The 12284-nt window shown below is 43.3% G+C and overlaps 1 protein-coding gene across 1 annotated transcript in view; it reads right to left on the bottom strand.

Moving 5' to 3' along the window:
- ANKRD44 (ankyrin repeat domain 44) overlaps positions 1-12284 on the bottom strand; it is a 125434-nt gene that overhangs the window by 72242 nt on the left and 40908 nt on the right. The window contains exon 3 of the mRNA XM_085299560.1: positions 3640-3723. Coding sequence (XP_085155686.1) covers positions 3640-3723 — 84 coding nt within the window. The remainder of the gene's footprint in view (positions 1-3639; positions 3724-12284) is intronic.

Raw genomic sequence — 12284 nt, 5'->3', positions numbered from 1 at the left:
ATCTGCAGTAGCTGTTCCGGTTAGAGGTCTGCTAAAGAACTGTGTGCTGCTAAAAGACAAGTGCAGCTGCCACAGAAAATAAACGCCCGCATCCTCCCTTGCCACCCGGCTGCCGGAGCCGCAGCCCCAGCGGGAGCAGCTCGGCTCGGACGGGCGAGCCGGGAGATCCGGCGGCGTTAGCGGGAGCAGAGCGAAGCGGCGCGGGGCTGCCGGCGGCCTGCTCCTTACCAGCCCCGCACGTCCCCGGCCCCAGCCGTGGAAGCCGGTTCCAGCAACCGTCACCCCCAGCGCCCCCGGCTCAGCCTCGGAAACAAGGACTTTCTGCACGGCGCCTTTAGCTGCCGGGTGCCCGTGAGGCGGAACGGATAAATACTTCGATCGGCTGGAGACAGAAAGAAGGATCACCTTTTTCTCTTCTTCTAACATTTTCCTTCCACGAGGTTCAAGGCGTTTTATTAGTTACTTGTTTAAAATTATCCACTGATCGCAGATGAGGAAACCGAGGCACTAACACCGCCGGTGGGAAAGGCTGCTGGGCAGCACGCAGGAAACACCCACGCTGCAGGACGTGGTATTTGAGGACCACACCACGAGTCAAACTCCGCATCTGTACAAGTTATTCCACCACCACCACCCCAAAAAATAAAAAAACCACTACTTCAGCYGCAGACGGGGCGGCTATRTCCAGGGAAAGGAGGTGTTGCCTTYGACCATACCACTGGCAGCAGGAGGGGGGCATTACTTACTAACMCCGAAGTACAAATGCAGTCAAAGGTATTCTGGGGAAATCAGGGTTCTGCATAAATTTTATTTCAGGGTTTTATCTGAGAGAAAAAGCCGAGAGAGAGGATAAAGAGGGAAGTGGAAAGAAAAAAGAGACTGGTTTGGCTTGCAAACATCACACCAGTTACAGGGAGGAATGCTGGGGGGTCCTTGGTCCCTTGCTTTTCTCGTTTGCCTTGCTGTTTCTTTTTCCTTTTTTTTTTTTTTTTTTTTTTAAAGGGAAACTCGAAGATTGAGATGAACATTTTACAGAAGGAATTTTGCTTCAGCAAAAATAATGACATTTCACATAAGACCTGGAACGCTGCACACTTACAGGGTGAAACAGCTGCATGTACAACAAATCCCAGGTAACCAGTGCAGCCAGAAGCATCATCCATTTGCACTCCTTCCACAGCACAAATAGCCAAAAACAGCCCCAAAAAATCCCAATCTTCCCATACATACCACAATCACCCTGACATGTCTAAACACACCGAATGGTACGGGTTGAGGGCACTCGCCTGTAACTAACCGGGTGGGCTGGATGGTCAGAGCCACCGGTTCTGCCCCGTTCGCCTCGCAGCCCAGGCACTACCTGCCGGCAGGCCATGGGAATGGAAGYATTCGGCACTCGGTCACGGGGAATCACTCGCCACCAGCCAAACAGAGCAGTGTCTTTGCCCTCGAGATGCAAAAGCAGCACCGCGTTCCCCCAGCGCGCAGCTGCGAACCGGAGAGGTCAAAGTGACCACTCTCTTGGCGGACTGAACTGAACAACACACGTTTCTAAGCCAAACCCTTACAACTTCCACTTTATTGCAAAATAGAAGTTACAATTATAGCAACATCTAGAATATAGTCATGTTTATAAACACACATTTCCGGGCTTAGGAAGAGCTTAATTATTTTACCAGACCAAAAAAAGTAACCTTCTAAAGTTTCTGATTTGCTCTAAACTCTTTCCTCCGAGACGCATTTTCTCTTAGGTAATATGTATATATTTTACTAACTTTGCAGAGTTTCTCCATATGTCTTTTTCCTCTAATACCTCTGTCATAGCAAGTTCCAAAATAGGATCTATAAAACTTCAGAAATCCCAAACGCTTGCTGCAAAAACAGGGTTAAATTTTATTTCCCTACCCTACTTATATTTGAACCATTTCAATATTAACACAGCTAACTAAAATTATCAACAAAGGATAAAACACTGGCAAGCAGTGTCAGAATTTCCTCTCACGTGAGCAGCCAAGCACTAGAGAAACACTAACATGGAAGTAATTAAAAACATCCTTAAAATAGAAGCATAAGCATGCCATGCAAATTGCCAGCTCACAGCACAAGGGGTACATACTATCCTTTGATCTTTCTTTAGTGACATTTTGAGCATTTGACACTTGTTTGTGTATTGAAAAACACAATCTTCAGAATTTGTGTTGACAGACATGTTTAATTACTCCAAACAACAGTCTGGTTTTTTTGCTCCTGACAAAATAGCTGTTCAGGCAAAGAATTCTTCAACGAACTTTTACAGGATTCTGGGCAAATATGTTCAAGTCCAATGACATTTTCTGTTAAGTGCAATGGTACTCACCTATAAAATATACATTATTCAGCTAATATTGCACCCACACTTGCAGCCAAAGGACATCCAAACATCTGCAATACCTACAATCACCTTGCACAGAAAATGCTATTTTGAAAAGTCAACACAAAATACAGAAGAACCTTTAGGACTATCACGTTCATCTAGGTATTTTTATAAGACTGTCAAAAGGAAAACAAATATCAAGGAAACTCAAGCTGATGCTTTAAGGAAGTAGTTTCAGGATCTTATGTCAGGAAAACATTCAGGAATCACAGGAAAATCTTAAAAGCCTAACATCAAGGTCTCTCTCTGATCAGCTTCCCCATTCATCCAACAGCACATCTTCCCCTTCGCTTGGCCAGGAAGGGAGCGCAGCCCCAGCTAACCAGATCTGCAGGATCACCTCTCCAGCTCCTTTCTGCCTCGCTGAGCCACATGTCTGGACCACACTGCCTGCAAAAGCTGCAGTGCCAAGACTACACCAGGCAAGCTGCTGGAATTAGCTACAAATATACTAATGGCTTTATGTCAGGAAAAAGGCATGAAGAAAAGGAAGATTGATTCACAAGTCCAAGGAACACCTGGAAAAATCACTGTTTTGTTTCTTCTTTCTATTCCCACTGCTTTCAGAGGCCACAAGTTGTGGCCAAAAGACTAGCAGGGTTCATTTCTAACAGTATAAATCAAAGAGGAGAAGGCTAAGGAAAGGCAGAGGAGAGCTTCTGCAAACAGAACAAGTTCGAGCAAAGAATTTTTCCACTGTTAAAAAATTTAACTACCACTTGTTTACAGCTGCTTACCACTGTTCTGGCTAGAAGTAAGCCAATCTGAAGTACATTAATTCCTCTGTGGGCAAATCATGGCCAAGATACAGCTTCCTTTCTCTCACTGCTGGGACCTATAGCAAAGTTTTATGTCAAGTACAGTCAAATGCTGAATAAAAGCTCCTGATCTGTAAAGACTCTTCATAAAAGGAAACTCTACAGAGAGTCAAAATATGCAGCCTTCAGCTGCTGATATTCATATTCTCAGTAAGAAAGAAAACTTGAGGTTCTGGACTGACCTGTACATTTGGAATAATCATCATACATTTAGGGAATTTAATGTCACCTGCTGAAGATAATTATATTTCAGATGACTAATTAAGATTCCATTCAAGTCATGAATCTCCGATGTTTTTATTTTGTTACTTGTTAATTACTAAGGACATGATTAATATCATCACTGCAACAGTTCACAAGCATGGTGCTTGCACATCGCAGGCACACCCATAATGCTAAGCCACATACCAAGGCGTTGACATCCTCCGTTTTGTAGATCAGCATCCGTATCTCTTCTGGATCGCCACTGAAAATCGCCTGGACCAGTGGTGGCTGGTAAAAAAAAGCAGAAAGAACAGCATTACAGGTTTATTTGTTTTTTGTTTGTAAGGGGAGCATATTATTTCTGCTGCCATTTACTAATGCTGCCCACAGACATTGCAAGTATGACCTCAGTAACAAATCAACAGGAGCTACCAGTCTGCTCAGCGATGATCTGAAAGCATGAGTGTGTTTGTATATATAATGAGCGCATGTGTGYGCAAACAGTGACCCCCATTAGAATGGCAGCTTTTGTCAGAAATGCACAATTAGCCCAGATGTTCTCTTTGGCATGTAAGGGAAAAATTAATTACATCAGCTATTACTGTGTGCTTGCTTGCTGTTGGCACAGATTAACGGTAATGCAATACATATTTAGAAACAGAATATTATGCAGATAATGAATTTCTGGGTGATTACTAAACATCTTGTATCTTTTACTGAATAAATATGCAATGAGCACAGTTAATTTTAACCACCCAAGAAGCGAAATAATTATCTTATTGTTTCAAGTCTGTTATTATGCTATTATGGATTGGCATATATAAATAAATAATCAAGCATACAGGAGAAAGCCTATGCTATGCTCAAGGCTTTGGCGATGCTGGGCTCGTTGCCCGGCAATGGGAAGGAGCACAGCGCGCACTTAGCTGCTCCGTCACACGTGCAGCCCTGGCAGTTCGGTCCCTGTGCCTACGTCCGTATCGGCCCCCGGCAGCAAAGCATCCGAGCTGGTAACCAAGCCGGCAGAACACAACCTGCTGAATTACAAAACCAAAAGACTCTCTCCTTGCTGCAAGAAACTCGTAAAAAGAAAATTACACGGCTAGCCACCCTGTGAAGACTCGCACGTATGCGACACAGCAGAAGACCCTGCTTCCACAGGTATTTGTGAAGAAGGCAGCGTTCCCCCGAGGGGGCTCCCAGCCAGCCAGCGCTCCCTGCCCAGCCCCACCAGGAAAAGCGTCTATGGTGCTGTGCAATCACCACAATTTGAAGTAACCCTGCAAAAGAGAAGTATGCAGGACTACCAAAGCATACAAAACCGCAACCCTTCTTAAAATTGCGGAATTTAACCATCTTATACACAAGTTACTAAAAAATCACATGCTGGAGAAAAATAGGAAATACCCTCATTCCCAACCCTTTTAACATTATATTCATCCTATTTAAATCTGAAAAATACATTCTAAGGTGATGGAGTCCATCTTAAGACACAGAGATCCTCCCTGAGAAAGATTCACATTGGAATTTCATTCTTATTGCTCTTCTGACACAGAAAGGACTAAAGCAGCATCTTCTATCACAACTGCTTGATATAATTCATCAGGCTGTGGTCTTACATGTTGCAATGGATGTTTCAAGAAAAGGCCAGTTTCACCTTTTTTCTTTTATTTGAATGTGTTTTTTTTTTAACCATCAAGCTTCCTTCTCATCTCATATCAGAACAGCTACAGAACTTTTCCCACAGAAGGATGCAAAATAAAACAAAGCACATTTCATTCTCCCTAAGCTGCCAAACTCGGACAAATCAGAACTTAGCAAAAGTGAGATGTTCTCATTTCTGCATTTTTCCATACGGAAAGGAAGAGTTTCAAATGATTGTCTGATTTATGTCCATTGACATAGAATCATGCTCACAGAAATTAAATTTTTCTGACTTAGCATAAACCTAACACTAACAGCTATGAATACTTACRAAATAAGAATGCTCACACCAAGTATTTCCTCTACATGTCTGTTTTCTCTTAGTATTTAAATACCAAAGAGAACAAAAAAGCATAGAACTCTACAATTTCGAGCTGAACGGCAACACAGCCTGGTGGCCAAGAACACCCCCAGCACTGTGCATTAGCCGCTGAACTCTCTTTCAGCAACACCCGACAGCCAGCAGAAGTTATCAGCCACATGTAASACAAGACTTGAGAGGGCGAGACTATCAAGACAAAAATTCAGCATCACTTAAAATGTAGTGCTTTTTAAGAAGTATTTAAATATTGTTATAGGTAGCATAAAAAAAAGTTAATAATATGAAAATTTGACCCTTCTTCTGTCTGCCAGGAATCTGGATCAGACATTTGGTTTTACAGGAAATGTTTGACATTTTTAATTAGCATCAGCTGCTTAACACAGAAAGCAGATTCACAATAGCATTGCACTCTTTAGCCATGTGATATACGTAAGAGCCTCATCTCAGCTTTCATCCAACATTCCCCAGTCATATCTGCATTCCCCTTGTTATACTCAAAACCCAGCATTTATCCTGCCTCCGAAGCAGCTTATAAGAGTCTCACACTCCTAATACATGTAAGCCTTTGCAGACAACAGATAGCTGCCACATACCTGCTTGCAAAGGTCTTTCAGCCCTTTTTTCACGGGATTCATGTTTTATAAGCAAGTTGTAATAAAATCTATTACTGTTAATTTTAATAACAAGAGACGGGGGATAACAGAGGAAAAAAAAAGCCTGGAAATTGGAAAGAATAGATAAATACATTATCAGTTAATATCCATCTGGAGTCTCTGCTGTGCAATTTTCTCAAATTAACTGTTCTATTTAATTTATCTTTTATTTCATGATTTTTCTTCTTTTTTTAAAAAAAATAGAGTGTGAAGCAAGCAATATATTACTGTTAAAGAATTTCTATCGTGAATTGTGTTAAGAAATTTGTCTGTGTGTGTAAGATGCACAGTCACATACACTGATGGAGAAAGGACCTTTTTAGGAGAAAGTACGTCAGAACATTGTGGTGGTCAGAGCTGGGACCGTGCGTCTGCTCGTCAGCAGGAGGGACAGCACACTGCTCCCCTCCGCAGCCGAGAGCCATGAAACGGAGCTTGTGCAGCTCCCAACGTGGTTACAAGGAATTTCTCCATCTTCAGTGATAACTCTGTTTGTGCATGAATGGCATTAACTTTACATACCTCCTACCTGCCCTCCACGAAGAAGAAATGAGGTTTCCTAGCTACCAAAGAGGAGACAATATATTTTTGGATATAATTACTAAAAYCTGTGACAGCATCATTAAAGATGATTTTGTTAATAGGAATATTTTGATTAAAAAATCTTCAAATTTAGAAGTTGATAAACACTCAGGATGAAGGAAAAATAGAACGAAAGCAGAGTAGTTTATCAATAACTATTATTAGAATTAAATAAGGGTACAGTTTCAGAATGATGAACAACTGTTTGATTAGCTCAGTTCTCCAGAGCTTTCAAACTCAGAGAGGTGCAGCTGCAAGTGTCCATGTTTTTTGCTGAAAAYATAAACTAGCAGCTAACCAAAACCTTTCCCCATTATTTTGTCCAGAGAGTTTCTATTATGCTCATTAGTCTGAAACTTATCAGCAAGTTTATTAAAGTGGCTGTTACATTRTGCTGCAACGAATGGTACAACACAAATGATTTAAAATTTTATCTGCAGACTTTTTCTAACGTTAGGTGCATTATTTACTCAAAAGAACACCAAAATAAAAAGCATTCTCCAGTACAAATACTCTGCAGTCCAAAATCAGAGAACTGTTTCTCCCCTGGCTGGCTAGTCCTACTGCGGAAAACTGTAATACGCTACCAATCTCCAGACACGCAGAACGTAGGATGTAAAACTGAAGCACAGGCTGCTTCACATTCAATTCCTTTGCAGATAAGTCAAAAAAAAAAAAAAAACCTCACAAGTTCCTCTCTTTTCCTTACGAGTGCTCACCTTCCCCCAGCGACCAAGTGAAAATACATTCCTAACTTTACGTGGGGCAGTCAGAAGCTTGACTTCACTCAGTCAGGTAAAACCATCCTGCTGAAGTGAAGGTGCAGCGATTTCCTCAGCAGCGAAGCGCCAAGCCCCGGAGGGCAGAAGTTCGGGTGGYTCTGCCGACATCCACGGAGCGGGGGAACGGCGCGGACGGGGACGCCTGGCCTCGGGAAGCTCCCCGCGGAGCTGGGCGGCTCCGTTCTGCAGTCGCTGGTCTCTGAGCCCCGGACGAGTCGACACGCTGAAGCAGGCTGTTGCAAGGACCATTTAGTTATCAAGGCAGACGTTGGCGCTGAGGCTCTCAGTAAATCTGTTATTACTTTGTCTAGGAATTGTGACATCTATTAAATATTGGTCTTGATCCTCGATACCTCGACTCACTAACAAGGACTTCTCAGTTATTTACAACAGATTTTTCACTTTGACAGGGAATGGAGGCAGACAGATAAAGGATGATTGATTTCCATGCTAATTTAATACAGCAAAGTATTATTTGATCTTGTGAGTGAAAAGGGTAAGATATATATTGATCCTTTACTTGTTCTACTTGCCTTCCATCAAGTTACTGAAGTAAAGACTTGGATGCTCCACATACTCATTTCTCTTCACCGGCAAGACAAAGCAGCAAGCCGCAACGGCTTCCAAGAGGTATCGATTTTGTCAGTGTTCTGCCAGACAGCTCTTTCTTCCGCAGATATTCCCATTAATCAAGATTACCAGGCTGTCTGCAAAGTCACATTAAGTACATGTATTTTTTYCCCCTAGTCACAGTACAGAGATTACTCCTCTTCCTAGTTTTAATTTAGGACTTTCTCCCTCTGGCTGTTCAGCACATGATCGCTTGAAATAGTGTTTTAGCTTATATGACTGCTTACTCATCCAGGTTTAAATTGGATCGTTCTCTTCATATGGAGTATATTTCCCTAGTGTTAGTATGCAATCTGTGTTAGTTTGTCCTCTGATGGCTCTCTGGTTCACTCCATGCCATTTCTATCAGCCTTGCTTTTTTAATATAGCTTCTCCCRAATGTCCAGCCTCTCATATCCTTCAGACCAGCGCCCAGGGTGCAGGATGCAGCAGGACATGCACTTATAGAAGAGTGGCCAACCTGTCACTGTTTGATTTGCTATCACATGTCCCTGAGATGAGGTTATCAATTCTAACCAGAGCATATACTTAGTGTCAAGAGCAGCTTCATATCTAAACTTAAAAGAGCAGTAGCTGGAGAGGGAAGGCTGTTCGCCCACGTAACACAGCACCTCGTGAAGCTCTGCAGCCAGCTGAGAAACAGCCTGCTGGAGTGAAATTCAGAGCAGGGCTCTGCTTCCAGGGCCCCAAATTTTCCCCTCCAAGAATGTTTTTCTCTTCCCAGAGTAAAGGAGGTGGCCAGCACAGCTCATCTGCGCAGCCTTACAGCCTTGTGCACACCCTGCCTTTCCCCAAAACAGTGCTGCAGGGAGGCAGTTTCTCAGGGGATACCCAGCATCGGCTGGGCCATCTGGTAGCTGGGTGGTCCAGGYGAGAAGACACTGAAAGAGAAGGCAAGGAAGGAGACTCGGTGCTGGAGAATCCGTCCCTTCAATCTCTTGATTTAAACAGTGAACRGCAACTTCACAAAACATAAAGACACGCTCAATGGCCAGAAGTTAAAATACAACAGTGCACGCCTAGGCTCACAGGTATACTCTCACCCTACAGGAAAGCTATCGAACACCAGGAATAGCATCAGTGGAGAATGCCTGCAAAGACATTTAGTGTGCTACAAACTACGCTAGTTCTGTTGTCAGCGCTTTCTCCCCTCTCCTGAGGATTTTTTTTTTTTTAAGGTGCAGTAACACACAAATCTTTCTGGATGTTAATTGTTCACAAATGCCTCAATAACTCATGTTATGCTAACGTACTTTGTAGGTACTTCCTACCTGTGCATGCACTGAGCCTCTCCCATAGTAGCCTCACAAATGCAGACTTGTGTATTTCTGAAAACGTTCAGTACAGAAATCACTGGAACGTGGTCATTTTAAAACGATCACCAGTGTGACTTGGCCATTGCTGATGGCATTACAGAACCCAAATTCCATCACCAGCAAACACTGCTAGATGGACAGTGATTAATCACATGCTGCCAAACAGTCTGGGCATTTTGAATCTGCCTTTGCTGGAGGACGGGCCAGTCGGTTCGGCACACGGCCCCTCCAGGGAGCTGGGCCCCAGCGAGGAGCTGCGTCCTGGGAGCACTTCCACTCGCTGGGCTGGATGCAGCCAGGTCTCGTGTGTCTTGTACTGATCAAGCTTAGAGGCTTCAAGTTCGGGCCCAACCAAACATCATTCCGCATCATGAGGATGGAAGAATCAATCATTAGCTTTACATGAACAAGTATTTTTCCAAAACAAGTTTCAGATTCTCTTACATTGCAGCTCTTACACATCGTTAAGGGTGTGGGGGAAAAGAAGTGTAATTGCTGGCAAAGGGTTGGAGTAGTGGCAGCAAAAATGCTTGAAATGAAGCTGTCAGGTGCCAAGCTGAAAAATATCCTCTGCTAAGGAATGAAGGCTTTTGCTTAGAATACCGCTTATGCTATGTTTGGAAAAGGAYTGTCCTGAAAAGGCAGCAGGGCTGTCAGCACACACACTGTCAGCTGCTTTGAAAGGACTGCCATGCCATACTAGTTTGGCTTTTGCAATTGCAGGCARGGCCGGGGATTTGGAAAACAGACCGTATTCTTCCTGGCTTCTGAATCTCTGCTTCCCAGCAGCAGATCCAGAAAGCGAATTTCACTCGCACTCCTGCAAAACTCAGCGCCCCCAGTGAAACTGAGATGACGACAGAGTCTGATTTGATAATTAAATATAATCACGATTAGTCATTTAGTACATGATGTACAAACCAGAATAAACTTCAGTTCACTTTCCCATAAGCGTGCTACTTGCAAAGTAAYGAATAAAGGCATCATAACTCAACTTTGCCCCTTCGAGTAAAGGAATACACCAAGAATAACCTCAGCAAACATGTCATCTTCCTGACAAAAACACAAATCACGACTGAATTCGAGGGAGGCAAGTCCCCGACAGCAGCCGCCACGGCACTGTCCCAGTTCAGCTCTCCCRGCCACTCTCCCCCTCCAGGCGCTGCAAACCCCTGCCTCCAGCGGCTGTGCCATTCCTGTGCCACTGCAGCAAGGGAGCTGGAGTTTTTAGAAACACACATTTGAACACCTTTAGTTATAACACACTATTCAACAGGCATTTCAGGCAACGGAAACCACAAGTAAAGGGAAAGCTATCGGGGAAAAAACATTACTGCATATTGCGACAGGTAAAACTTTTAACACAGTATTCATTTAGTTAGGTTTTCACAACACTTAAAAAGGAAAATAGTCAGGATTGAATCTGCATGTGCAATGCAAGATCAAGCCCAGTATTTCTGTGCGCACAATTTCTGCTAYGCCACGCCAGACAGCGCAAAACGAGTCTTTCTGCAGAGCTATTTCTGGCTCTTAGTTTGGCTCCAGATCCTGGCTGCCTCCCACGTTTCATTAGGAAGCCTATCAACCACCCTCAGGATTGCCTATGTTTCCAGGTGAACTAAAGGCTACATCCTGCCGTTCCTGGAATCCTGAAATTCTTCTGCACACAAAATATGCTACGAGTGACCTATGCTTTGTTATACTTATCAGTTAAGGCACTGAAATAACTCATCACATGTTAAATTTAGATAACTATAAAAAGGAAAAGAGTAAGTTTAATTCCGTTTGCCCAATGTCCTTTYCTTTATTCTAATTTCTGGAGAATGTCCACTGGTCTTGAATTTGAGATTTTTTTTTTAAGTGCCTCCAGATCTTATCTGAGAATCAGTTAACAAATATTTCTTGAAGTTACGTCAATCAAATTSAGACAAAGGCCCAGTATGCTGCAGAAGAAAGCATTTTTAGAGGAGACAAAGATAAATATAGTAGCATAACTTCTGCTATATTCACCAGCATTTGCTTATTACTCATTTTGGTTGCAAAAAGTCTGTTAAAGGCAGCATAAACATTTTTTAGAATATCTACAAAGATTGAGAATAATCGTCTAGCAGGTTTCCTAAACTTTTCTTCTCCTTTTGAATTTGTTTCTTCAAAGTTTCTTGGGCTTTTGTCTTTGATAAGAAGCGTCTGTCTTGCAGTAGCTCACACTGATGTACCAATGCCACCATAAACAACAGGCAGGGGACTGTAAGAAGCACTATCCAAACAAACTTGGGAGCTTATTCTTTCCGTATGTTTCTAGCAGCAAGTGCTCCATTATGAATCCAAGTACTTCTTTGCACACTCACATCCTGTCTCCCAGAGCTTCCTCCACCATAATCCATATATGATCTAAGAAGGACCATGGAAGAAGCAGCAATTGCCTCCAAAAAAGGCCTACCATCAAGGCAGTATTTCTGAGCAAAGAGAGTGCCATAAAGTCAAATCTCTGGAACTGTGAATCTCAACTCATGGTGCAGATACTGGAAGCACTGAAATAACTTCCTCATTTGGTAAAGGATRGAGAACGCCGGATATTCCCAGAGCAGCCGCCAGGCTGTGACTCCCACCAGGGCCATTCAGGTTACACCAGTCTCTGCAGGAGTCTCCCTGCTTACCCCTAAACACACCCCAGGGCGCCCATCTATATGCACAGCCATAAGACAGCCTGACAGCCAGACTCTTGGTGTAAATCGGTTTTAATGTGCTCCGCCACATTACACCACCCGTGTGCAGTCCTGTGCTCTCACGTCTGCAGCTCTCAGAGGAGTTCGCCGATTCCCCAGTCAGGAGCAATGCTTACAGGCAGCAGGTGTAAGCT

This window comes from Rhea americana, unplaced genomic scaffold (assembly GCF_003343005.1).
Source record: "Rhea americana isolate MKP2758 unplaced genomic scaffold, rheAme1 scaffold_15, whole genome shotgun sequence".
NCBI lineage: Eukaryota > Metazoa > Chordata > Aves > Rheiformes > Rheidae > Rhea > Rhea americana.
This window is presented reverse-complemented; position numbering and strand designations above follow the sequence as displayed.